General features: G+C 46.3%; 1 protein-coding gene across 7 annotated transcripts in view; it reads right to left on the bottom strand.

Moving 5' to 3' along the window:
• Window positions 1-24,930, bottom strand: part of LOC118218189 (phosphofurin acidic cluster sorting protein 1-like) — a 129,594-nt gene that overhangs the window by 14,475 nt on the left and 90,189 nt on the right. For 2 of the 7 annotated variants that reach the window (XM_035400672.1, XM_035400671.1), the window contains exons 1-6: window positions 16,461-16,843; window positions 4,427-4,514; window positions 3,180-3,269; window positions 2,607-2,732; window positions 1,089-1,236; window positions 681-772 (exon numbers count right to left, since the gene is read on the bottom strand). In XM_035400672.1, coding sequence (XP_035256563.1) covers window positions 681-772; window positions 1,089-1,236; window positions 2,607-2,732; window positions 3,180-3,269; window positions 4,427-4,514; window positions 16,461-16,669 — 753 coding nt within the window. In that variant the 5' untranslated portion in view covers window positions 16,670-16,843. Of the gene's footprint in view, window positions 1-680; window positions 773-1,088; window positions 1,237-2,606; window positions 2,733-3,031; window positions 3,055-3,179; window positions 3,270-4,426; window positions 4,515-16,460; window positions 16,844-17,272; window positions 17,294-24,930 lie in introns of those variants that run through there. The other 5 variants (XM_035400673.1, XM_035400674.1, XM_035400670.1 and 2 more) reach the window with 4 other exon arrangements.

Genomic DNA, 24,930 nt, shown 5'->3' with positions numbered 1-24,930 from the left:
TGTGCTTCTTTCTTCCCTTGTTTTATTCTTTATGCTTTATTATTGCCTTCATATTTTGCCATTTTATTTTTTTATTTTGCTGTTCATTCTTCTCTTTTATGCTGCTTTTATTGTGTCCTTGCGTTGTAATTTTATACCTTATTCTTTTTTCTGTTCTGCAAAGCACTTTGTGCTCTATGCTTGAAAGGTGCTATATAAAGGGTATTACTATTATTGTGATTATTATGCATGCACGCACACACATGCACACACACACACACACACACACACATGCATGCATGCACATACACACACACGCCTCTCTCTCATTTACTCTGTATCTGTCATATAGTGCCTGCTGTATGAAAGCACTGATTCTCTGAGGAAGCTGAAGCTGAGAAATGAAAAGCATCAGAAAACATTTGTTTATGGAGGGAAGAATTAAGACAAGCAGCTTTTGTGTGACAACACAGAGGCTTTGTCATTGTGGAACCGCAGAGACACAAAGTGTGGCATAGGAAGGAGACGCCGCCTGGCTGAACAGGGATTTAGTAATGATAAATATTTGATAGAGAGCAAGCTATGTAGCACATTAAAGGTACTAAAATAGCACGTTGTTGTACTGGGAATAGGCAGCAGGTAGGTGTGTGTGTGCGTGTGTGTGTGTGTGTGTGTTTGTGTTTTCAGTGCAAACTCCCCACCTGTCCATGAACGCCATCATCACTGGCCTCCTGTTCTGAGGAGTAGCTGTCCTCATCCTCTTCAGAGTAGTTATCCATGTCTGGAGAACGATCTGTGGGAGATGACATCAGAGTTTACCCTGTGCGCTCACTGATGACATCACAATTTAACCTATGTGTTCACTGATGACATCACAGTTTAATCTGTGTGCTCACTGGTCACTGCTCACATGTCTGTGTGCTCCCCACTGAAGTCACTGCTTGTGAATTTGAGACAAATGTGCCATTTAGCAACTTAAAGACAGGAGATCTCAGTTTCAATTAAACTCAGCGTGTGTGTGTGTGTGTGAGTGAGTGAGTGAGTGAGTGAGTGAGTGAATGAGTGAATGTGTGCATGCATGTGCGTGTGTGATTTTGCCAATGGTTCACCAGAGGGTTTGGTCTTGGGTCCAGTCTGCAGGTCGATGGGCTGGCTGGAGAGAGAGAACACACTGATCTCCGCCGCACGCACTGGAGCCTCTTTCCCGTTGCTATGGAGACCCAGGATCTGGCCTCCGTCTCTCGGGTGTTGCATCACCTGAACAGGGAAATGGACACACCCAGGACCACACCCACAGGTCACCACCTTCAACTGCAGGAGCCCTGATCTCCCCCTACGAGCTGCCCGGCAGGCCACCTGTGTCTGCTGGACAAGTTCACCTTCTGTTCACCCTGCGAGGGAGCAAAGCTGACCAGCCTCACGCATTATAAACACTGAACACCGCCTCTATCCTTTCATAAAGAGCATAAGGATAACCTTCGGTGTGTAAAACTGTAGTGTGTGAGGCATACATTCTCTAAACCTGCTTGATGGAATTTATCATATTCGTGCATCATATTCGTGCTTCTGTGGAACTCAAGATGACTTAATGTCAGGCTTTAATATAGAATCTCATTCTGCAGTGCCCTGCGCTCCTCCCCAATCTGCTCCCTATCAATCATTCAGGAGTGACGGCCCACACAGATCTCAACACAGCTTCTGCCTGGCTCTTACAGTATATGCGCGTTCAGCCTCAACACACAGCTTCAGCCTGGCTCTGATATGTGTGTTCAGCTTCTGCACACAGCTTCAGCCTGGCTCCTATATGTGCGTTCACCATTCCATGTCCTCTGTAATCCTGAACACACCAATGCTGTGCTATTGCGAGCATGCGAAGCTAGTGTGAGATCTCACAGCCAAAAGACTTCACGTAGAGACAGAACAGAGACAGGGAACAGTGCACTTGGCACATGAATGCAATTTCCTGGATATTCAAACACGCCTTTTATTTCTTCGTGAAAACCGGTAATGTGATATCACCAGGAAAGCTGATGCAATATCCTTAGCATACGTGAAAGAGCAGAACAAAAACGCTTAATAAAGAGAGGTTAGCACTGATTTTATTGTTCACACTTTGGGTCTGTTGCCCATGGAGTAATGTGAGACCTGTATGTTGTGTTAATGTGCTGTTGGGTGAAACTGGACCTGCATTTACACATGATTCTGAGGGCCGGCTGCACTGCTGCGGCTGCTTGAAGCTTCAAGCTAAACAGCTAAAACCTGCCCCCCCCCCCAAAACCTGCCCCCCCTTCAAACATGCCTCCACCATTAAACCTGCCTCCCCCTCAAACCTCCAGGAGAAAGCCAGCAAGATCAGATATGAGTGAATACGATAAGGAAATAGTGGAAATAAATAATACCACACACACAGACACACACGCACACGGATGCACACACACACACAGACACACACACACACGCACAAACACACACACGCACACAAGCACATACACGCACACACACATACACACACAGACACAGACAAACACACACACACACATACACACACACACAGACGCAGACAAACACACACACACACACACACACACACAGACAGACGGGTCGGCAGGTGTGCAGCCAGCTCTGACCTCGGCCATGTTGATGATGCCCAGCGCCAGGGTCTTGTAGCCCAGGATGGTGCGGTTCTTATAGCGCTTCCGCCTCTGGAGCAGGATCTGCAGCCGATTGGCATCCCTCTTCAGGAAGTGTGGGTACTGTAAACCGCACAGACGCACCAAACATTACCATCAACCGTACAAACACACAAAACATCACCATCAACCGCGCTAACGCACCAAACATCATTACCATCAACAGCACAAACACACCAAACATACCCATCAACTAGGCTAAAACACCAAACATCACCATCAACCGCACAAACGCACCAAACATGACCATCAACCGCACAAACACACCAAACATCACCATCAAACTGAACACAAACCCCAATAAGAACAATCCAAATTGCTGTGCCTGTAGGGAAAATGTGAGCCAATCAGAGTAGCTGTACCTGTAGGGAGAAGGTAAACCAATAAGAGCGGCTGTACCAGTACGGAGAAGGTGAGCCAATCAGAGCAGCCATACCTGTAGGGAGAATGTGAGCCAATCAAAGCAGCCGTACCTGTAGGGAGAAGGTGAGCCAATCAGAGCAGCCGTACCTGTAGGGAGAAGGTGAGCTCCAGGTCGGTCTCCATCAAGCCACTGGGTGGGAGGATGTACTCATTAGACCTAAGGACCCGTTTGGAACCCTGAAGAGAGAGAGACAGAGAGGGGGGGGGGGGGGAGAGAGAGAGAACGAGAGAGACAGAGAGAGAGAGAGAGGGAGGGGGGAGAGAGACAGACAGACAGACAGAAAGAGACAGAGAGAGGGGGTTTAATCCTGTTTAGCGTTTAGTCCCCTGCAGGGCACTGAACACACTCTAAACTGAAGGCACTGATCCCCTGCACTAAACCCTGAACCTGACACAGTCTAAATCGAATGCACTCATCCCCTGCACTAAACCATGACTCTGACACAGTCTAAACTGAAGGCACTGATCCCCTGCACTAAACCCTGACTCTGACACAGCTTAAACTAAAGCATGTAACTGTCAGAAGGTAACTGTGCAAGCACACATACACACACACACACACACACACACACACACACACTCTGTACACACTCCCACACATACCTACACCGTGTACACACGACCACCCACACTCACACACCCAGAGACACTCTCCAGTCTGCTTTTCATTCAGACAAAGAAAAGTAGGCTACACAGGGCACCAGAGGAATAGAACTGAATTACAGTAAGATTAGAGAGCTCATTAGACCCACATTCCTACAGTGACTCAGCAAACTGAAATGGACTTTAATGTCTATTCCCTAATTACCCCGACAGGAGACTGGGCAGAAAAGAGCCGTCTGCCTTAAATAATCACCAGACTGGAGACGTACGGCCTGGGCAGATTTCAGACGAGGTTGGAGAATAAGTCATCAACCACAAAAGACGGGTAAAAAACTAGACTTTTATTTTTCTTTCAGTGTAAGAGAGAATCTCTACATACTGTCCTCTCTGCATACAGTATACTCTCCTTTCTCCATTTACTGTCCTGCCCACATATACTGTTCTCTGTTTATATACTGTCCTCTCCTATAAGTAACCCCCCCCCCCCCCATACTCTACGGGGGGATGGGGCATCAGAGGGGAGTGGGTGGGGGCAGCTCAGGTCCTGACCAGTTGTGCAAACACTGAAAAACAATTCCTGCAAAAAACTGCCGCTGAACATCTGCCCTACTCCTTAAAACATGACGATGTGACCATGATCATAGTTATGTATAGTAGTTGCTGTTATATTTATAGTTACAAAGTTATAGTTAAAGCAGACTATGTCATTATTACAGTGCAAAGTATTTCACCTGTATTTTAACAGCAATCACGACAGAGCTGAGGTCTTTGTCCAGCTCCTTCAGGACTATCAGCTTCTTCAAGGTGAGGCTGCATAACCTGAGAAAGAAAAGGAGCGTAAGAGAACATCCACCTCCCTCCACCTACAACATCTGCACAGGGACCTGAAACACACAGTACAGCTCATCTTCTGTTCTTTTACAGATTTTAGCATAAATTATGCAGCAGGACATTCAGGAAGAGAAAGAGTCTCAATCTCACACGAGTCTCACATACTCAACCGAATCTCACACAGTCAACTGAGTCTCACACACTCCACCGAGTCTCACACACTCAACTGATCTTATTTAACAAGGCAAACCAGTGGTATATAACATGCATACATAGTTTGTGTGTGTGTGTGTGTGTGTGTGTGTGTGCATGTCTGCATGTGTGCATGTATGTGTGTGCGCCCTGTTTAGTGCTGCAGAGGTCTGCAAGTGGGCATGTGTGTGTGTACATGCTTGCGTGCGTGTGTATGTGTACGTGTGTGTGTGCGTGAGCCCAGTACCAAGCTGCAGAGGCCAGCTTGTGGATCAGACAGAAGCCTGTGCTGCAGCAAAGCGATCTCACCACACTGGAATATTCATCAAACCTGAGTAAACCACTTATTCTACCTGTCCCAACCCTCCAAAAAGCAAAAAAGCAAGTATCATAAAATTATTATGTCAATTACTCATGAAAGTTGAAAATACTCAGGTTTGAGGTGTAAATAGTGCAGATTGTGCATCCTCTAGAGCTCAGTGTATCACTGAGGTAGATCCCAGCAGAGCTGAGTAGCTGGCCTTGTAAAGGGACCATTACACAGCTCATCCACTGAGTCTGCTCTCTGCTCTCAATGTGATTCAGCTCCTGCTCTTCTGCATTCAAATTCAGAACTGTGTTACACAAATCAGCACCTGTTTCAAAATGAATTTAATTTGACATCAGGGTAACAGCGTAGCGCTTTAATGTGAGTCAGCCCTGTTTCTTGGGGAGAGGGGTAAGTGAGCGCTTGCCTTACATTCCCTGACCCACATTTGCTCCGTCCACAGTACATCACAGTCTCTTGTGCACTAACTGTAAGTCGCTCTGGATAAGAGCGTCAGCTAAATGCCACACATGCCAAATGTGAATGTAAGCCAGAGTTTGGCTCTAACACAGCCCAGTCCTCTGATACTATCCCAGACTGCCACTCACACACAGAACCTCCAGCTCTCACAGCAAGAAAGAGTTAGCTCCCCATTCCTGTAACATGCGAGTTCTCATTGGGCAGTAGAAATGTGACATCACACACAGTAGAACCGTGATATCACAGTAAAAATCACATATAGTAGAGCTGTGATATCACAGTAAAATCACACAGTAGAGCAGTGACATCACTAAAAATCACACACAGTAGAGCCATGATATCACAGTAAAAATCACATGCTGTATAGCTGTCACATCGCAGTAAAATCACATGGGGTAGAGCTGTGATATCACAGTAAAATCACATGCTGTATAGCTGTGACATCGCAGTAAAATCACATGGGGTAGAGCTGTGATATCACAGTAAAATCACATGCTGTATAGCTGTGACATCGCAGTAAAATCACATGGGGTAGAGCTGTGATATCACAGTAAAATCACGTGCTGTATAGCTGTGACATCGCAGTAAAATCACATGGGGTAGACCTGTGATATCACAGTAAAATCACATGCTGTATAGCTGTGACATCGCAGTAAAATCACATGGGGTAGACCTGTGATGTCACAGACCCACAGATGCACGTCCACCAGGAGGAGAGGCTAGCTGGAACCTGATAGGCAGCTCTAAGCTCCTCAGATGGACCAGTGTGCCACGCTTCTTCCCCTAATGGAGTGCAGAGGTCACAGCCTGAGGGCCTGACCAATCAGGCCCACTGAAACGGACCAATACTCTGCACTATAATCATCATTAGCACGGTACAGCTGATACGAGCTCATTCCACTGCAGGTCCTGTGAAGTCAATCAATCAATCAATCAATCAATCAACATTTAACATCTGCAGAGTAGACCGTTCAGTGTTTAACAGTTTAAAGCATGGCCTGTCACTCTCTGACACACTAAAACAGCGTGGGCGGTCTCTGTGTCTGACTGATAAACACTGTGGATCAGCTCTGTCTAACGTGATAAATCACTGCACGGCACCATCACACCTGCTTTCTATGGACTTCCTGCCAGTTCACAGTGATGCTATTTGTCTCAGTGCAATTGCCTGTATTGGGAAACAAGGCTCTAAGTGTATTTAATTTTTTTTATCACCATAAATTATATAAAGTGACAGTTGTGCAAATAAAAATATCGCACCGCTGAGCAGAAAGGCCCATGACTTCTTTCAGACAAGCGTCCCTCCAACACCAGACCGTTTGTTTAATAAACCCTTAAAAACACTGAGCAGATATTAGACAATAAGGATAAGGACGGGCCCCGCTGCCTGTGTGTGTTCTGGTCCTGATTCCAGGCCAGCTGCCTTAACAAGATTTTGATGGCAGGGTACAAACTGCAGTGTGCTATGGGACATCAGTTGGGCCTCCTGGAGGACTGAGTGCACAGTCATTGCTCCAGCTGATGTCAGTGAAGTGCAGATTCAATATTTCCTGAATATTTGCACATAGCCTTTGGCAAAGCTGGCTTGCCACTGAGGTACACTGTGGCATTACATCATTGGTTTGGCAGGTGCAGGGGCATTTTGTGAGGTGGTTTTAAGACAACTGATTTACAAAATTTGGAAACTGGGAACATTGGCTACTCTGAAGAGGCAGGAACAGTGGTTTCTCTGCACTGGATTTGATGACCCTGTCAATCATCACAAGCAGTTCAGGTCTGAGGGGCGTATGTTTCACTGAATTTACCTGCCCCGGCAGGACCAGGGCAACCAGCAGGCAGAGCAGAGGACACCTGTCAATCATGAACCAAGAGGGAAGAGGAGAAGAGACGAGAGGCAAGGAGAGGAGGGGAGAGGAGAAGAGAGGAGAGGAGAGGAAAAGGAAAAAGAAGAAAAGAGAGCAGAAGAGAGGAGAGGAGGGGGGAGAGGAGAGGAGAGGAGAGAAGGGCACACCTCACTTGTTTGTGCCATTATTATCACCATTCTGAATCTAGGGAGAAGCCGGCCATCAGAATAATTACAGTATCTCTGGAAAGGCTAAGGGTGAGCTCAAAGATATCCAGCATCACCACACACAACAAATTCAGACCCCTCTGTATGAGTATGATGGTGTGAGGCAGCGTGGTGATACTGAAGGATATTTCAGGCAGAAGTGCTTCCGGCCCCCAGGCCCTCACTGAAGGGATGTGTAAACACACAGAGAAGTAAAGATGCTCTGGGGTAAAAAGGCTCAATGCACAAAGGCGCTGCTGTTTCAAGCAGGAAGGAGCCATAGAGGGCACTGGGAGCAGAGCACTTCAGAGAGAGCAGCACAAAGCCACAGACTCCCCCCCCCCTCTGGCAGAATACAGCACCTCGGCCTCTCGTCCATTAGCTTAGCGCGCTAGGACATCAGGATAAAAGCCCTGCTTCATTACCATATGAATGCGCTAATGGGACCATCTCTGCTAACAGGGCTCTAAGTTCAGATCCATTTGAGCCCACAGGTGGAACATTCCGGACCACCCATAATATTAAGTCGTCCCTGTTCCTTAGGCTTTACCTGGGAAAACAGATGTTTTCTGACTCCACCTCTCTGTGGCCCTGTCTCTTTGTGGCCTTTTTTGTGCTAGCCACAATTTGCCAAACTGTGTCAGACCCAAGCCCTGAATGCAGTTCCAGAGCCAGGCTACCTGTGCCGTTCAGACAAAAGGTGTGCTGCACGATGGAACACTTCCCTCAGGTACATTATACTTCTGACCTGCTTCAGAAAACACTGCAGCTGGAAATATAAATGGATCACCGTGCAGTGGACTAGTAGTACAGTGGGCTATTAGCTAAAGGCTATAGACAGTCTAACTGTCTCCACCACTACTAGTCGCTACATTCCTTGCTGCTACACCCACCTGCTACGCTTCCGTCACTACGCTTAGACGCTACACTCAGCTACTACGCTCAGTCGCTACGTTCCCCGCCACTATGTTCAGCCACTGCACTCAGCCCCAGTGCCCCCAAGGTGCAGCATTAGCCGCTCCTGCTCAGTGCATTACTGACTCCAAATAAAGAGCCCAGTTGTTTAAAAGCTGCTGAATGTTTTATAAAAGCATGAAATTCCATAAGGAAGACGGTCCATTCAGAGCTCAGCTCATTTGTCTGTGGTGCAAGTTAACAGAGCTGAGGAGTAGCCCACAGCGCGCGCGCACACACACACACACACACACACACACACTCAATGGAAAAAAAAATTAAAAACAGACATCAGATAAGTTAGACAACAAGAGACAAAAATCAGAGCTTATGAACAATAAGAAGCTGGTCACGCTTCAGAAGAGCAAGCTGCAATGAACAGTGTACCAGGGAGCCAGAACACAGCCCCTCTCATTTAAAAATAACGATTTTACAAGAGCGTACAGCTGCACACACACTTCATATGAGGACGGGGTGAGGATGGGGAGGCAGAGCCTGAAGCAGCCATGTGTTTAACAGACACCGGTCCTGCCCTTCCTGGCTGTGAAATAAGCTGCACTGCTGTCACTGCCGTCACTGCACTGCTGAACTTACAGTAAGAGCTCACAGACGCAGCCATGACCCTCCATTACAGATTCATGATGACAAACCCCAGGCGCTTCTCTTCCTGCCCTCTTCTCTTTACAGACCACTCTCATCATTCATGTACTACAAGTGCTTCCCCTACATGTCAGTCTATTGCTGATTGGCCAGGCCTGCTTTTAATATGTAGTAAGGCACAGCAAGAGACACAGCACTGTCAAGGGTTGTGTAGCAGCAATGCACCATGGGCAAGCAAATTAGGCATGAACGACTGAGTCTGGAGGCAGTCACCAACACAAACACACAAGGATCATTTTGAATGTTTTCAAAGTGAAACCTGCCAGAAAACCAGGCTACTTTGAAAATGGAACAGCAGAGAAACACCATTCCTGGACTCCTGTGTAGGTTCGCTCTTGGCAGCGAAAAACAGTCGCCAGACTATAAGCAGTGAGCTTACCAATGTGTGAGTCTAGCTGTGCTACACATCACTAACAGCTAACGACAGGCTAATTAGAAGAAGCATTTTGCTTTCTTAGGAAAAAGATGAACTACATTTTTAACTGCCCTTCAAAAATAGTGGGACAAATAAAAAATGTTAGACGTTTAAATGTTAGATATTAAGACTTCACTGAGACCTGAGTCCTGTTGCACATGTGCAGATCTTCACAGGCAGAATGGTGGGGGGAGGGGGGGGGAGGTGAAGGGGGGGGTTAAAGCACACGGCACAGCTGAGGCTCGTTTTAAGGGCCTCAGTGATGCAAGCTCAGGCCACTCAAACACAGTGACAGAGGCAGCATTGTGAGGAAGCTTTCACGCTGCACATCCACAATGGCCTGGATACCAAAGCCATCTAAAGGCCGGAGGCAGCAAATTCTAGCCTCTTTGAAGTGCTTTCAAATTGGATGACGTCACTTTCAAGGGGGCAAGAACTTCAAGCCATGAAGGCAATTTGGTGAAAGGCACCATGGGATTGGCCATGAACTGCTTAAAGGCTTTTTTCTCTTTCTACTGTCCAATGTGTATTTAACTGGTTGGTGCATAAATAAAATGTTAGTTACATCATGCATTCCACAAAGAGGGAGGAACTTTGAGCTCCTTCAGGAGGAGGACATTCAGAAGAAAGAGAACAGCAGTACCACTGGCATGAGACCAGAACCCAAAGACCAAAACTTTACACAGAACACCTGAGCAGGCAAGTTTACACAGAACACCTGAGCTTTACACAGAACACCTGAGCAGGCGAGTTTACACAGAACACCTGAGCAGGTGAGCTTCATACAAAACACCTGAGCTTTACACAGAACACCTGAACTTTACACAGAACACCTGAGCTTTACACAGAAGACCTGAGCAGGCGAGTTTACACAGAACACCTGAGCAGGTGAGCTTTATACAAAACACCTTAGCTTTACACAGAACACCTGAGCTTTACACAGAACACCTAAGCTTTACACAGAACACCTGAGCTTTACACAGAACACCTAAGCTTTACACAGAACACCTGAGCAGGCGAGTTTACACAGAACACCTGAGCAGGAGAGCTTACACAGAGCAACTGAGCAGGTGGGCTTTACATAGAACACCTGAGCTTTACAGAGAACACCTGAGCAGGTGAGTTTACACAGAACACCTGAGCTTTACAGAGAACACCGGAGCAGGTGAGTTTACACAGAACACCTGAGCTTTACACAGAACATCTGAGCAGGTGAGTTTACACAGAACACCTGAGCTTTACACAGAACACCTGAGCAGGTGAGTTTACACAGAACACCTGAGCTTTACACAGAACATCTGAGCAGGTGAGTTTACACAGAACACCTGAGCTTTACACAGAACACCTGAGCAGGTGAGTTTACACAGAACACCTGAGCTTTACAGAGAACACCTGAGCAGGTGAGTTTACACAGAACACCTAAGCTTTACACAGAACATCTGAGCAGGTGAGTTTACACAGAACACCTGAGCTTTACACAGAACACCTGAGTAGGTGAGTTTACACAGAACACCTGAGCAGGTGAGTTTACACAGAACACCTGAGCTTTACACAGAACACCTGAGCTTTACACAGAACACCTGAGCAGGTGAGTTTACACAGAACACCTGAGCTTTACACAGAAAACCTGAGCAGGTGAGTTTACACAGAACACCGGAGCTTTACACAGAACACCTGAGCTTTACATAGAACACCTGAGCAGGTGAGCTTTACACAGAACAACTGAGCTTTACACAGAACACCTGAGCTTTACACAGAACACCTGAGCAGGTGAGTTTACACAGAACGCTGCAATGACCTCAGTGGCTCCGGTTTCTTCATCGTCTGCAAACTGAATCTTCTATTTCACAAAAGAAATTTTAAGTTCTTTATCCGTGTGGGAGCTCTTTATCTATCCTCTCTTTCTCTCGTGTTCAGTGACATTTAACAGATATCTGTTCCTGAGAGGAAAGCTCAGAGAGAAAGCGTGCAGAGCGTGGAGAGCTGGCACAGCCAGGAGGGCCACCCTGACCATTGAAAGCACAGCCAAAGCAACCCCACACACTGCAGGGAGAAAGGCACTAAGACCCAGCACCAATATGACCCGGCTCTCCAGCCTGTCCTGTGCCACTGCACGGCATCCTGTGCATTCCTGATAACCGCCTGTCTCCAGCACGAGCACTCTTCATGCATACAGACTTCACGTTTCAGCGGAAGGTCAGGATATCAGCACTGCACACTGATCCAGGTTCACGGAGAGGACACCGCCTAAAAAAGCCGTCCGGCTGCCTGAACTCAAAGCCCTTGAATCAGCTCTGTTCTCAAACACTTCCTGCTAGGAGGTGAGCTCGGCAACTGAACTTCAGTAATTCAGCACCACCGAGAAAGAGACCCTTCACACAAACAATATTACACGTAACATTAAATTATCATTATTACTATACGATAAACTGGATTGGCTGATTGTGCCCTATGATAAAGCAGATTGGCAAGTCGTGCCCGATGAGAAAGCACATTGGCCGATCATGCTCTATGATAAAAGCAGAATTGGCCAACCGTGCCCTATGATAAAGCTGACTGGCTGATATTAGCGCTTGTTTCCTCTGAGCTTCACTCTGAGCTCAGCTGATCTCCTTCAGACCCCAATTCTTGTCTGTCCTGCAGCCAACTGCACATGTGCTTCTCATTTACTAACCCTAACCCTCGGCTGTCCTGCAGCACTGCTAAACCCCCCCAGCCCTAGAGCTAGACCCCGCCCCCACCCCACACCCAAAATATGCTCCCCCCACCCCCACACACAATGTTCCTCCTGCCCCCACACCCAAAGCTCCCCCTGCCCCCAAACCAAAAATATGCTCCCCTCACCCAAAATATTCTCCGTTCACCCTAAACTATATCACACAGCAGGAGAGATGGCCACTTTTCCATGCGTTTTTCTTCTGTAGAGGAGGGGACCACATTGCCTGCCCGCCCCCCCCAGATCCAACACAGCTACAAACCCCCCCACCCCACCCACAGGGGGGCATATGAATGTTTCCTAATCGTGGCTTTACCTTAAAGATCATTTGCCTGTAGTGCCATAACCAAAAAGAAAATAAGTTTGACGTTCAACAGAAGTGGCCCCTCTGTGGACTTGGAGAGATGCTAAAACAGCAGTGGGACACCACACTGAACCCGTCTCTCTCACTGTGTCATTATTACATCAAAGCGGCCACAGCAATACAACCACTACTCTTATCACCAGGCCCGAAAGCAAAACAAGGAACAAGCACATCAAAGTCCACAGAAAATTACCTTTCTATAAGGAGATGTGCCCGTTAAGTCAAAATAACCCTAACATGAATTAAAGATGAGTGAGTGAGATTGAGAATGAGTTATGGTTGGTTAAAAGCTCAGCTGGAGGCTGATTTCTGAGTGACTCAACAATGTGAAATCAGCTGTGCACTATGGAGCAATCGCAGTTAAAATGGCAGTTTCTTATGTACTACTTTGTGAGACGAAGAAAAACAGAGAAACCTTTTGGGCAATGGCCACCGCCTATCTCTCTCTCTGTGCCTCTGTTCACCTCCATCTTTCCCTTTCTGCCTCTCTTCCCCTCCATCTCGATCTCTCTCTCCACCTCTCCCTTCCCCTTCATCTCTCTGCCTCTGTTCACTTCCTCCTCTCTCTCTGCCTCTCTTCCCCTCCATCTCTCTCTCTCTGCCTCTCCCTTCCCTTCCATCTCTCTCTACCTCTCCCTTCCCCTCCATCTCTCTCTCTCTGCCTCTCCCTTCCCCTCCATCTCTCTCTGCCTCTCTTCCCCTCCATCTCTCTCTCTCTGCCTCTCCCTTCCCCTTCATCTCTCTCTGCCTCTCTTCCCCTCCATCTCGACCTCTCTCTCCACCTCTCCCTTCCCCTTCATCTCTCTGCCTCTGTTCACTTCCACCTCTCTCTCTGCCTCTCTTCCCCTCCATCTCTCTCTCTCTGCCTATCCCTTCCCTTCCATCTCTCTCTACCTCTCCCTTCCCCTCCATCTCTCTCTCTCTGCCTCTCCCTTCCCCTCCATCTCTCTCTGCCTCTCTTCCCCTCCATCTCTCTCTCTCTGCCTCTCCCTTCCCCTCCATCTCTCTCTCTCGTTCTCTCTCTCTCTCTCCTCCATTTCTCTCCTCCTTACTGCACACTCATAGCTCCGACTAGTTCCACTACAATTAAACCACATGAATAATTAATTTTGCTTTGGCTCCCTAACTGATTTAAACACACATTTGATTACTGAGTGAAGATTTATCTCGCAATCTCTCAGCACGGCCATTTTCCCCAGTGAAAGAACCTACACTGTGAAAACTGTTAATCAGGTCAATAGTTCCAAAGCTGTCAGGAAGTGTGCAGATATTTTTAAGAAAAAATGGGAGTGGTCATGGGTTGTTTTGTAAATCCATCATGTACATGTATATGTCTGTATTTTTACAAAACATGTGTAGTGTTTATTATCATGTGTATCTGAATTTATATTATTTTGCACACTGTATGTATTTAGGCTAATTGCAACCAGTTTAGGGGCTGAAGATGAAAATTATAGTAGCATAAGCTAACTCTGGTACAATAGGCTACATCAAATGGCAACATTTTCAGCATGCCCACTTCTGACAGCGCTAGCTCTGCTAGCCTGAGTCTGCAGCATGCCGACTTCTCATAGCACTAGCTCTGCTAGCCTGAGTCTGTAGCATGCCCACTTCTGACAGCGCTAGCTCTGCTAGCAAAGCCAATGAGGAAAGGGTTTGTCACGCACTAGCGGCTTCAGTTTGCCAGCTGGGTGCTCGCAGATTTAGTGCTCAGGAAACAGCAGGACTCACACCGCCGCAGGCATGTGGTGGAAATCACAGTGCTCTGATGCTAGCGCTCGCTAGGCTCAGCCCACACACACTCTCTCTCTCCACACATGCACACGCATGCACACACACACACACATAAACATACACGCGTGCACACACACACACACACACACACTTGCACATACGCACACACACACTCACACGCACACATTTCTGAGAAATGCAGCCTGACAGGAACAGCAGACACAGGAGAGAGACTCACATAAGCTGCGCAGGAGGCATCAACCACTGAGCCCTGCCGCGGCCTTTAACCTTTCCTTATATCAAATGACGACATTGCACTGTGTGCCGCACAGAATCATCCAATAAGACCACAGGAAATTTGGAAATGAATCCTCACAAATCATTTAACATAAAGAAATGCAGCAAGAAAGAATAAGGCTAGTATTTCCTCATGTCACTTCATCATAGTTTACCAGACATTTCACTGCAAACAAAAAAGAAAAGAGGCTGCATGAAGTGCTACCTGTGGGAAATCTATAGTGGGAAATTTATATATCTAGCGGATGATGCTTTGGCTTGTCCCGGGGAATTTCCATACAGCAGCATCACACTGTCAGGCTTTTCTGAGCTTAAATGTGAAATTCCACCCGTACATCACAACTGGATATTCTGTTTCTGACCTTTTGGTCTGTTTACCGTAGTTAAGCTCCACAGAGCACAAAGCAGGGGGAACAGACCGCAAGCCTCATCTGAGCAGTGAAGTTCTCTACTTTTAAGCAACATTTAAGAAAAGATGAAGTGTTGTTAAAATTGAAAACATCATCTCTCTCTCCTTTATATATATAGACAAAAACTGTCTGCGGTAAACAGCATAAGGGTTAAGGGGGGGATCCTGTGGCAGGGACAAAACAAGTGTGGAAAAGCAATGTCAGCAGTCAGCAAACGAGTAGTAACAACAAACAGGAACGTTCGCTTGTTTCCACTGTTCTGAAGGTGCTTCTGAAGGTCTTTTCTTGTCACGTTGTGCTGCTTCTAACTGAATTGAACCAGGTAGGGAAACTGGTGGAAAATACTGAGACGCCATTATCACATAAATTATATGCAGGAAAGTTTATAAATCCCCTAAATACAGTGTACAACAAATGCAAGCCACAGCAAGACTATTGAAAAAGACAAGGCACCCATAGGCAATGTAAAGACAAGCAGTCAACCTTTGATAAAACAGCAAAAAGAAACAAGAAAAAGAAACGTCCTTTGTCATTCCACTTGCTCAGATAGCCTATATGAAACAGACCCAGAGTTTGGGAAAACGTTAAACTGATTTTGAACCTAATTCTGATGTAGACCACAGCTAGCTGAACCACGTTCACTTATTTAGAAACTCATCCCCGATAAGTTTCACACTTCAACACATATTCACAGTAACTCTGCCTACAGAGGGTAGGGCGGTTTTAAAACACAATAGTTTCGGGACTTGGAGAACACGATCCTTTCACTCACTAATGTCTGTTAAGAGTATCCTCCAAACAGCGAGTGAAATCCTGCTAGTAGCCAGCAGATAACTTTTTAAAGCCAAGAGACAAATAAGCCAAGTTGGCTATCCAAGTAGCAGGTCGCCAGTATTTATGTACTACTCTCGGTACACTTACGTACAGTTTAAAACTGCTTGTGAAAGGCTCCGTATGAGATTTAACGGTTCGTGGATAACATTAGCCTGGTAGTTCTTGGTAGCATTCCACAACGCAACAGTACAGGCAGTTTAACAATGGTGAAATATTTTCAGGAATATCTCAATAAACTACACACACACACGTATAAGGTTATTTCTGAAAAATATAAACTTGGTAGCAAGATCAGCAAGCCACACCTCCAAACTAACAGCTGTTTTGTCACAAACACAAAAACCAACTGACAGATTGTGCACGAGAAACGCCAGTCTTGCTGATGCTCAGGAAACCGCACAAGTATGATCAGCACGACAGTAACGGAAACTTGGCGAACGTTACGATCAATCATGTACAAAAACTTACTACTACTACTACTACTACTACTAATAATAATAATAATAATAATAATAAAATACCTCGGAACACAGCTTGGAGAAGAGCGGTCTATTTCCCAAGTGGCAAAAAGGTTCATTGGGACGGACATCGGACCTCCAGAGCCAACGGTTCCAGCTCCCGCTCCGAGTCCAACCGGGGCAGCTACCGGCGCTGGTCCACCGCCACCGCCGCTGCCTGGGTTTAAGAAGGCAGCCCGAACCCCTCCTCTCTCTACAGCAGCCGCCATCATCGTCTCTCCCGGGCTTCAGCTCAAGCTGTCTGGCACTGGTCCTCGCAGCGAGTGGCTCTCCCCCTCCTTCCTTCCCTGTATGACGGTCTCCCTCCAGCAGCAGACCGCTAACCGGAGAGCCTTGGCGTCTACACGCTCACAGGCGGGGCGTGATTAGCTACACAGCAGTACCACCACGGGCCGCTAGGGGCAGCCCCGTAATTTATTTGAGAACGTAGATCTCATTTCAGTTTTGGGGGGGCAACAAATAGGGATTTTTCTGTTGGATGATTTAATTTAATTTAATTAATTAATTAATTAATTAATCATTATTATTATTATTATTATTTTTTTGGAGGAGGGGCATTAATAGTACCACCCAAAACGACGTTATAATGTTGGGGGGAGACCATTTGACATGTTCCCAAAGTTGGGGAGGACGTGTCACCCCTATCCGCCCGGAATCTACATCCATGCATTTATTAACATTAATAAACGCACTAAATATTTTAGGTGTGGATTTTTCCCCCCAACTTTTCATTTTAAATAGGCAGGGAATAGGCCTACTGGCATAATCAAATGTCTTTCAATTTGTTGACAAAAAGAGAATGTAAAACAATCTACCTTTTTGTTGCTGCCTCTGCAGATAAACTGTTTGCGCTGAAGCAGTTCTGGAAGCTGAGCAGGTTTACTGGTTTCATTTGAGGAGTGCTGGTGCCCTGGCCCAAGGCTGTCAGATCTGGACTGCAGGGCCCTGGATGATCTTCTGCTCTCTGGCTCCACTGCACTTCAAAGGCCAAGCCCACCCTCAGGCCTCTGAACCTGGCCTGGCCTTTCTCTGAATGAGACCCCCGGGGAGCAGGGCTTGCCTTGCCAGGACTTCTCTGCCCCTCTTTTCTCACTCAATGGATGCGCTTTGCCAGTATGCCAAGGAAACAGACAGATACTAGCTTCTGGTCTGGCACAACAGTCCAAACTGTCCCTACTGTAGGAGTGTGTGCCATGAATAAGGAATGCCAAAGTTCTGTTTAAACAACAGCAACAGTTAACATCTCAGCGGCTTGCTTTGGCCAACACAGAACAGTAAAAAACATTTAGTCATTATTTGTACTAGAACCGAAGTACTGGCTTATACCACCCCATTTTACCTATGAAAGTGCCCCCATACCGTAGAGTAAAATAACATACCTTATTCCATATAGTCTTCCAAATATTAGCAAGGCACTCTTCTTATTTATTATTTCAAAAAGTTGAAACAAAAATGCCTTTGTTTATACATGTCCACTGAGGACATATATTAAAACATCAAACTGTAACTTTTTTTCCATATTGTATTGTTCTCACGTCCATGGCTGTCTGTCATTTGTATGGTATGTTCTCATGGACCACCACCTCCCAAGCAGTGGTGTAGCCTGTCTGTACTTCCAGCGCTGTCTGTGTTCTTTCAAATGCCAGCTTCATCAAATCCCTGGGCTGTGAGGAAACGTAATGCCTTACTGACTGATGTGCTCTGCTTTGAACAGAAGAGAAGCAACTCAGTGCTGAAGAGTCCTCTGTGAACCTAGGTGTCACCTTTCTGGTGCCGTTCATAGGAAGTTGGCATATATGACTGCTTTTACATGTGTGCTTTTTAGTCCACAGCAAAATAATTACAACCCAGCAATACGCTCATTTGGAGCCTCACACAAGGACAAGCTGCATTGCAGAAGTGACGTGTTCAAACTACTCTTCTTAGACACCAGCCAAGTTTGGAAACGGCAATGGGGGTTGCACATGGCACAGTTCTTTGATATGGAACATGCTGCACATTTTTCGCAAGTGCACAGTAAGCCTACTGAATGCTATCAAACAGCAGCTATTTTACTCTGAAAATGTGTTCTTTGAGAAAAGGCATGAGGGGTTTGAAAACAGCCTTTATGGCTTATGGCAGAATAGTGCAGCTGAGTGAATGAAGAGCTTTTCAAGTGTCACAGAGAAACACTCGGCTAACCCTTTTCACACAAACAGAGCAGAGCGCAATGCTGTGAGCACGCCTCGCTAATTTAGCCATCAAATGACAGCAATTAAAACAAGCGCCGTCTGGGGATGAATGCTAATTAACATTAAAAAATCATAATGCCTCACTTATCCTGCTGCTTAGCTGAACAGTTTACTGGCCACCAGGGGACAAACAGGGAGAGGATATTGTGATTGCAATGTAGGCAGGAGGTACTAAGGGACTTATTTCTGTGCTATTAGTTCATTAACCCCTTGAAGAATAGGTTTTTTGGAATGTTTCTTTTTTCAATGTTCTAATAGTGTCCTATAACTCCACTGCTTTCAATTACCAGTAGTGATTGTTACACCAGCTTAAGTTAAGTTAACATTCTAAGCGCATATTTGTGATCTCACACCTCAAAAAAAAAAAAAACATAAAACTTCAGTATGAAATATGGTCACCACTGAAATAACTAAATGAGACAGACTTCTCAAAACCACCAAATTCTGCCTGTACTTTTGACCCCCTCCCAAGCTGTCAGTTATTTATGCTTTTCCCACATTATTTCAATATCTATGCCTGTTCTTATAATAGAAAATATGTTTATCTTTGCATTTGTATGTCACTTCCTGGAATTCATGGGCCTACTTTTTTAGAATGATTTATTGTGATGTCACTTCCTGTTGCAGGATGATATAAAAGCACACAGGACAACGAATGGCCAGCCTGCATTCATGTGCCAAGGTGCTAATTAACCTAAAAGTTCATGAGCATGTTTCTCTTCCATCAGAGGAATCACCAGATCAGCAAACCAGACCAGAGTTACTACTGCTACAGTGGGGCTTCACAAACCCACAAAACACATCATCAGAGGCTCACCCATTTTAACCAATTAGAGTATTATTCTGTGGGGAAAAGAAAAGGTTTTGATTGGTTCATGAGAGCTCCAACCATCATGAAGAAGCTGCTTCATTTCCCCAATTGCTACAGAAAAGGACTTATGCAGCAGGACTCCCACATCTACATCCAGCAGCCACAGACTCCTTTATCTTACCCCATCTTATCTGACTGCCTGGGGATGGGGGTGATATGCCATTTGGAGACAGAGTTTCAGTGTCTCCATTAGTGGACACACACATGCACAGATAGATGCATGCATGCGTAGGCAGACACACACACACACACACACGCACGCACACACCTTCACACATACACGCACACACACACACATGCACGCCTGCAAGCACACACACACATGTACGCATGCGCGTATGCATTCATACACACACACACACTTACACACATGCGCCCGCACGCATACACACACACATGCATGACTGCAAGCATGCACACATGCGCACACACACATGCAGGCATGCACGCACGCACACACACACACACAACAGGTAACTTTGCAGGTTAATCAGCAGTGTGAGTTAGTTTTAAGAACAGGAAATAATCATATAATATTGCCATTCATAATGAAAAATGATTTAGTGTAGAATTAAGGACATTTTCATGTTCTCACATTCATATACTCTAGCACCATCTGGTGGCAACACCATACCAATATTTCATCACTGGTGCACTTGTACACAATCTAATTACCTTTGATCTAATTATCATGTTTTATTGGGCAAACAAATTACCTGTATGGAAAACTAGTAAAGATGAGGTCACTTTGCTGTATGGTTGAGAGATTACACAAAGCTGCAGTGCGGGTGTATGGGGGGGAAATACACTGTTTCCCAGAACTGAGCCAATGAAAGAATGGTTATAGGGGCTCTTATTTAATGCACAGATCATATGATTGAGATGAATGCTGTTAGATTTACCTTCAGGAGCAGCTCTAAGTGCAAAGCCTCCCATTATGAAGCAAAGAGCAGCACCACTGGGGCCCCAGCAAGATCACTGGGGTGTCACCAAGGTTGCTGGGGCCTCATCGAAGTCACTGGGGTGCCACCAAGGTCACTGGGGTGCCACCAATGTCATTGGGACCGCACCAAAATTGCTGGGGCCCCATCAAAGTCACTGGGGTGCCACCAAGTTTGCTGGGACCCCACCAAGGTCACTGGTGCCACATGTGCCCTTCTTAAGGGAACTAAAGGAATGGCTGCATCAGGTAACTTAGGTTTTCCGGTAGTAAGCAGGCTACAGTTTGTGGTGGCCCCATATTCTACCTAATAGCACCAGGAAAGCCATTAGATTAGACCAGAATTCTTTTTGTCTCCAACGAGCAGTTTACAATTTGTGTTTAGTGTGAGGATTGCAGGGATTGACCAGGCGTGATGATGATGATGCTGCGCACAGGTGATGAAGCAGGAGTGAAGTGATTAATGGAGCCCGTGGCTCTCCGGGGACGCCCTGTTCTGATCAAACGGAACAGTGAGAAACGGGGGAGTGAGTCAGTTAATTACAAAGATTTACCGGCAAGCGCAAGGGAACCCCGTCCGGCTGGAGCCGCTCCGGCTGAAAAACGACATGGCGCGAGTATAGACGCGATCGTCTCCTGGTGCCTCCGGCTTCAACCACCGGCCGTCTGGGTAACATTTACAGCCGCGGTGAGCAGAAGTCCACCCATCAACCGCTGCCAAAACCTCCTCAAATTTACGTCGTCTCTCATAATAAATGTCCAGTGTCTGAAAAACTCTCAGCAGCGCAATGTTCCCGAGATGCTCAATCGGGACCCTGATTCATATTTTCAACCCCAAGTTTGATCCACCTTCTTTAGAATATCAAACGTTCTATTAATCAACCTGAGCTTTTTAAAATGTATTTATTTGTTTACAAAATAGACACAAAATACAAAAGACATATATGAAGAGATGAACAGCCGCACCTAGGATAGAGAAATCCATATGGTAATGACATTTTAAAATTAAGATAATTAGGTCTTTTGCCTTTGACTACGTAATCAAGTAAACGGTTAAAAATCTATCAACACCGCAGGTGGCAGGATTTCTCTATGTATTCGGACTACTTATAAGATTCCGCCGCGGTATTAATTATCAAGTTACCACTAGATGGCGGACTTTCTCTATCACAGTGCTTTCGAGATATTATCTGCGCTCACGAGGCTTTGCACTGGAATTATACAGGTAAACAGGCCACGCTGTTTTAATAACCATAAACCTGAAGAAAGCCCATGTTAGCTTTCCTTCCTGGGAAGGGGGGGGGGGGGGGGGGGGGGGAGGGGTGGATTTGGGTTGCTAGGTAAGTGAAGGACAAGTATATCCCTATAACTCCATTACAAAGCCCATTTACTCCTGCATAGTTGCATGCATTTTCAAGTCCAATTAAGTTAGCACACAGCAAATCAAGTTAGCATGTATTGAGTGTTCTGCTGAAATGGACAGTTCGTTCCCACAGGGTACACAGGTGGCAGACTTCATGTCATTAGCGGTGACGTTGATCAGACGGATGCAGCCTGTACTCATCCACACCTCCTTTAAACAGACAAATGACTGATCCTTTGCACATTCATTATCTGGCATTGATTATCTGTGACTTGCAGACTGAGGCTGGGCTCTTTATTCCCAGAATCCACAGCCAAAGCGCCTGCTGGAGTTCCCCGTGCCCTGCCGGGTGGTGTCTGGCCGTGCTCTTAAAAAATGAATGAGGGGGGACGCATTCTGGGGAAAGCACAAAGCGTTCAACTGACCACAAGGTCAGCGCCTGATAACGGGAGAAGCAGGGAGATTAGAAGGGCACCCACTGTGCCTCCCAAAATCTTTAAGTAGCGCAAGATAGCATCAGCATCCCTCAGACACAAAGGAGTCTGACAGCAGGGCGAAGGGAGAGCAAAGGAGACAGGAGGAAAGGAGGGAGGAGAGGAGGAGGGAGGTAGGAGGGGAGGAGAGGTGGACGGTGGGAGGACAGAAGGGAGGAGATGTGGAAAGGAGGGAGGAGGGATGAGAGGTGGAGAGAAGGAGAAGAGGATGGAGGAGGAAGGGAGGAGAGAAGGATGGAGGAGAGGTGGGGGGAAGGAGAAGAGGAGGGAGAGGAGGAAATTTAAGGCATTAGGAATACCTGCTTATTGCTCTAAAACAGTAGTAACCAACCATGTTTTTGGAGATCTATTGTCCTGTTGGCTTTTAATTCCAGCCCTAACAAAGTACACCTCATTCAACAGCTAGAGATCTTATTGAGCTGCTAATTAGCAGACTCAGGGGCACCAAATAAGCGTTGATATGAAAACCTACAAGACAGTGGATCCCCAGGAACAGGGCTGGTTACCACTGCTCTAAAATCAGCATAAGCAAGATGCACAAATGTGAATACATCTGGGTTATAAAAATAGGAATCTGCTAACACTGCAAGCTTATATTGCGAGTGCATGTGTCAAGAAAATATACTGCAGTAAGAGTCCAAACGCAAGGACCCAGACAGCCTAATGGAGGAGCTGAACGTGACCTTTCACCTCCAGGGGGAGCTCTCTGGGCCCAGTGAGGAATGGCTGTTTGATCTCCCCCGCCTGACCCGCCCTCCTTGCTGTGTGCTCCAGCTCTCTTTCTGCCCCGCAGCTCCGCTGATTAATGAAAGCAGCGCTCCTCATTTCTCCAGCCAAGCGGGGGAGAGAGGCCAGCGGCGACATTAGCGTGATGGGGCTAATCTCCTGCGCTAACAGCAGGGTGCTCAGAGTTTTTGCTCATAGTGCGCGGCTTCCTCCCATTTCAAACGAGTTGACGGTGCGGTGCTGCTGTTTTTGGCAGAAAAGAGTATTGGGGGTCTGTTTGGTCCCACTTGTATGGGGCGGATTATTTTAGAGTAAAACAAACACGCTCACTCTCTCATCGTTAGTGCTCCTTCCCTCTCAGCTGTCACTCAAAGCCCCTGCTTTACAGAACTGACCCTCAGAACAAACCGCTGCTCTGCTAGCAGGCCTGGTACATGTATGGCATTTAGCAGACAGACTTCTCCAGAGCCACATAGAATTTTTACATGCAGTCCATTTATACTGCTTGAATTCCTCTGGTTTCTTGCCTCTCACCCAATGCACGCTGGGATAGGCTCCAGCATCCCACTGCGCTGGAATGTTGCTGTGAGGGGAAGAGTCATCCCTGAGTGATGTCATCCCAGCGTGATGTCGGCGCTGCAGGGCTGAAAATTACACAGCAGCTAAGAAATGGAGCTTTATGTCGAAAGGTTGCAGGTTTGTGGCCAAGTTGGTGCATAGCCATTTTACCCCAAATAACCACTGCTTCTGTAAAAGCATGGAGTGAAAGTGAAATAATGTGCAGAGTTAATACTAGCCCTGCATACCAGAGTACATGACACGTTTCTGCAAAAGAACCAAACTCAAAAAGCAGCCCTTTATTCATATTAACAGTGTTTAATTAAATATCTGCATCACATACTCACAGAAGGGGCAGATTTTTGGGTCAGGTCTGTAGTAATGGTGTGGGTTTGAATCTCAGACTCTCAGAAGGGGCAGAGTTTTGGGTCAGGTCTGTAGTAATGGTGTGGGTTTGCATCTCAGACTCTCAGAAGCGACAGGGTTTTGGGCCAGGTATGTAGTAATGATGAGGGTTTTTACCTCAGACTCTCAGACGGGGCACAGTTTTGGGTCAGGTCTGTAGTAACGGCGTGCGTTTCACTTGTTTATGATTTCTTTCTTGGCCAGTAGGCTAATACAGCACCAATATCCATTTGCAAACTGCTCTTACTGATTGCCATGCGTCCTGGCCCTGCAGATCAATTTTGTGCACGTTCGGTGACAGACAATAAGCTCCCCTGTGCTACATGACTGAGAAACAGCCTGGAGGCACACTGAATGTTATTAAGTGTGTTCTGTATGAGTCACACAGGCTATACAATCAATGCACCACATCTCTCTCCTACCGAACGGATATCTCGTTTCCACAGTAATGTCGTTTTACATCATTTTCTGCCTGTTGTGATTAGTTACAGCGCTGCAGCAATCATGTTTCATATGTTTAAATATAACCAGTGCTGGGGAAACTAGTAGTTACATTTTGCAGAAGTTTGCTGGCAAAAAAAAGGACTGCATTTATATAGTGCTTTTATCCAAAGCGCTTCACAATTGATGCCTTGCATTCACCAGAGCAATTAGGGGTTAGGTGTCTTGCTCAGGGACACTTCCTCATGCCCAGGGCGGGGGATCAAACCGGCAACCCTCCGACCGCCAGACAACCGCTCTTATCTCCTGAGCTGTGTCGCCCCCCTGTGCTATGGTAGCTATGGTAGTTCAACTACATTCAAATTTGTGTAGCAGCTGTGGGTATTTAAGCGAATTACTTTCTTGTCATTTTGTGCGGTAGTTAACCACAGGAACTACCAATTA

The sequence above is a fragment of the Anguilla anguilla genome, chromosome 18, assembly GCF_013347855.1.
Source record: "Anguilla anguilla isolate fAngAng1 chromosome 18, fAngAng1.pri, whole genome shotgun sequence".
Lineage (NCBI taxonomy): Eukaryota > Metazoa > Chordata > Actinopteri > Anguilliformes > Anguillidae > Anguilla > Anguilla anguilla.
The sequence above is the reverse complement of the archived record's forward strand: the minus strand, read 5'-3'. Positions and strand labels throughout refer to the sequence as shown.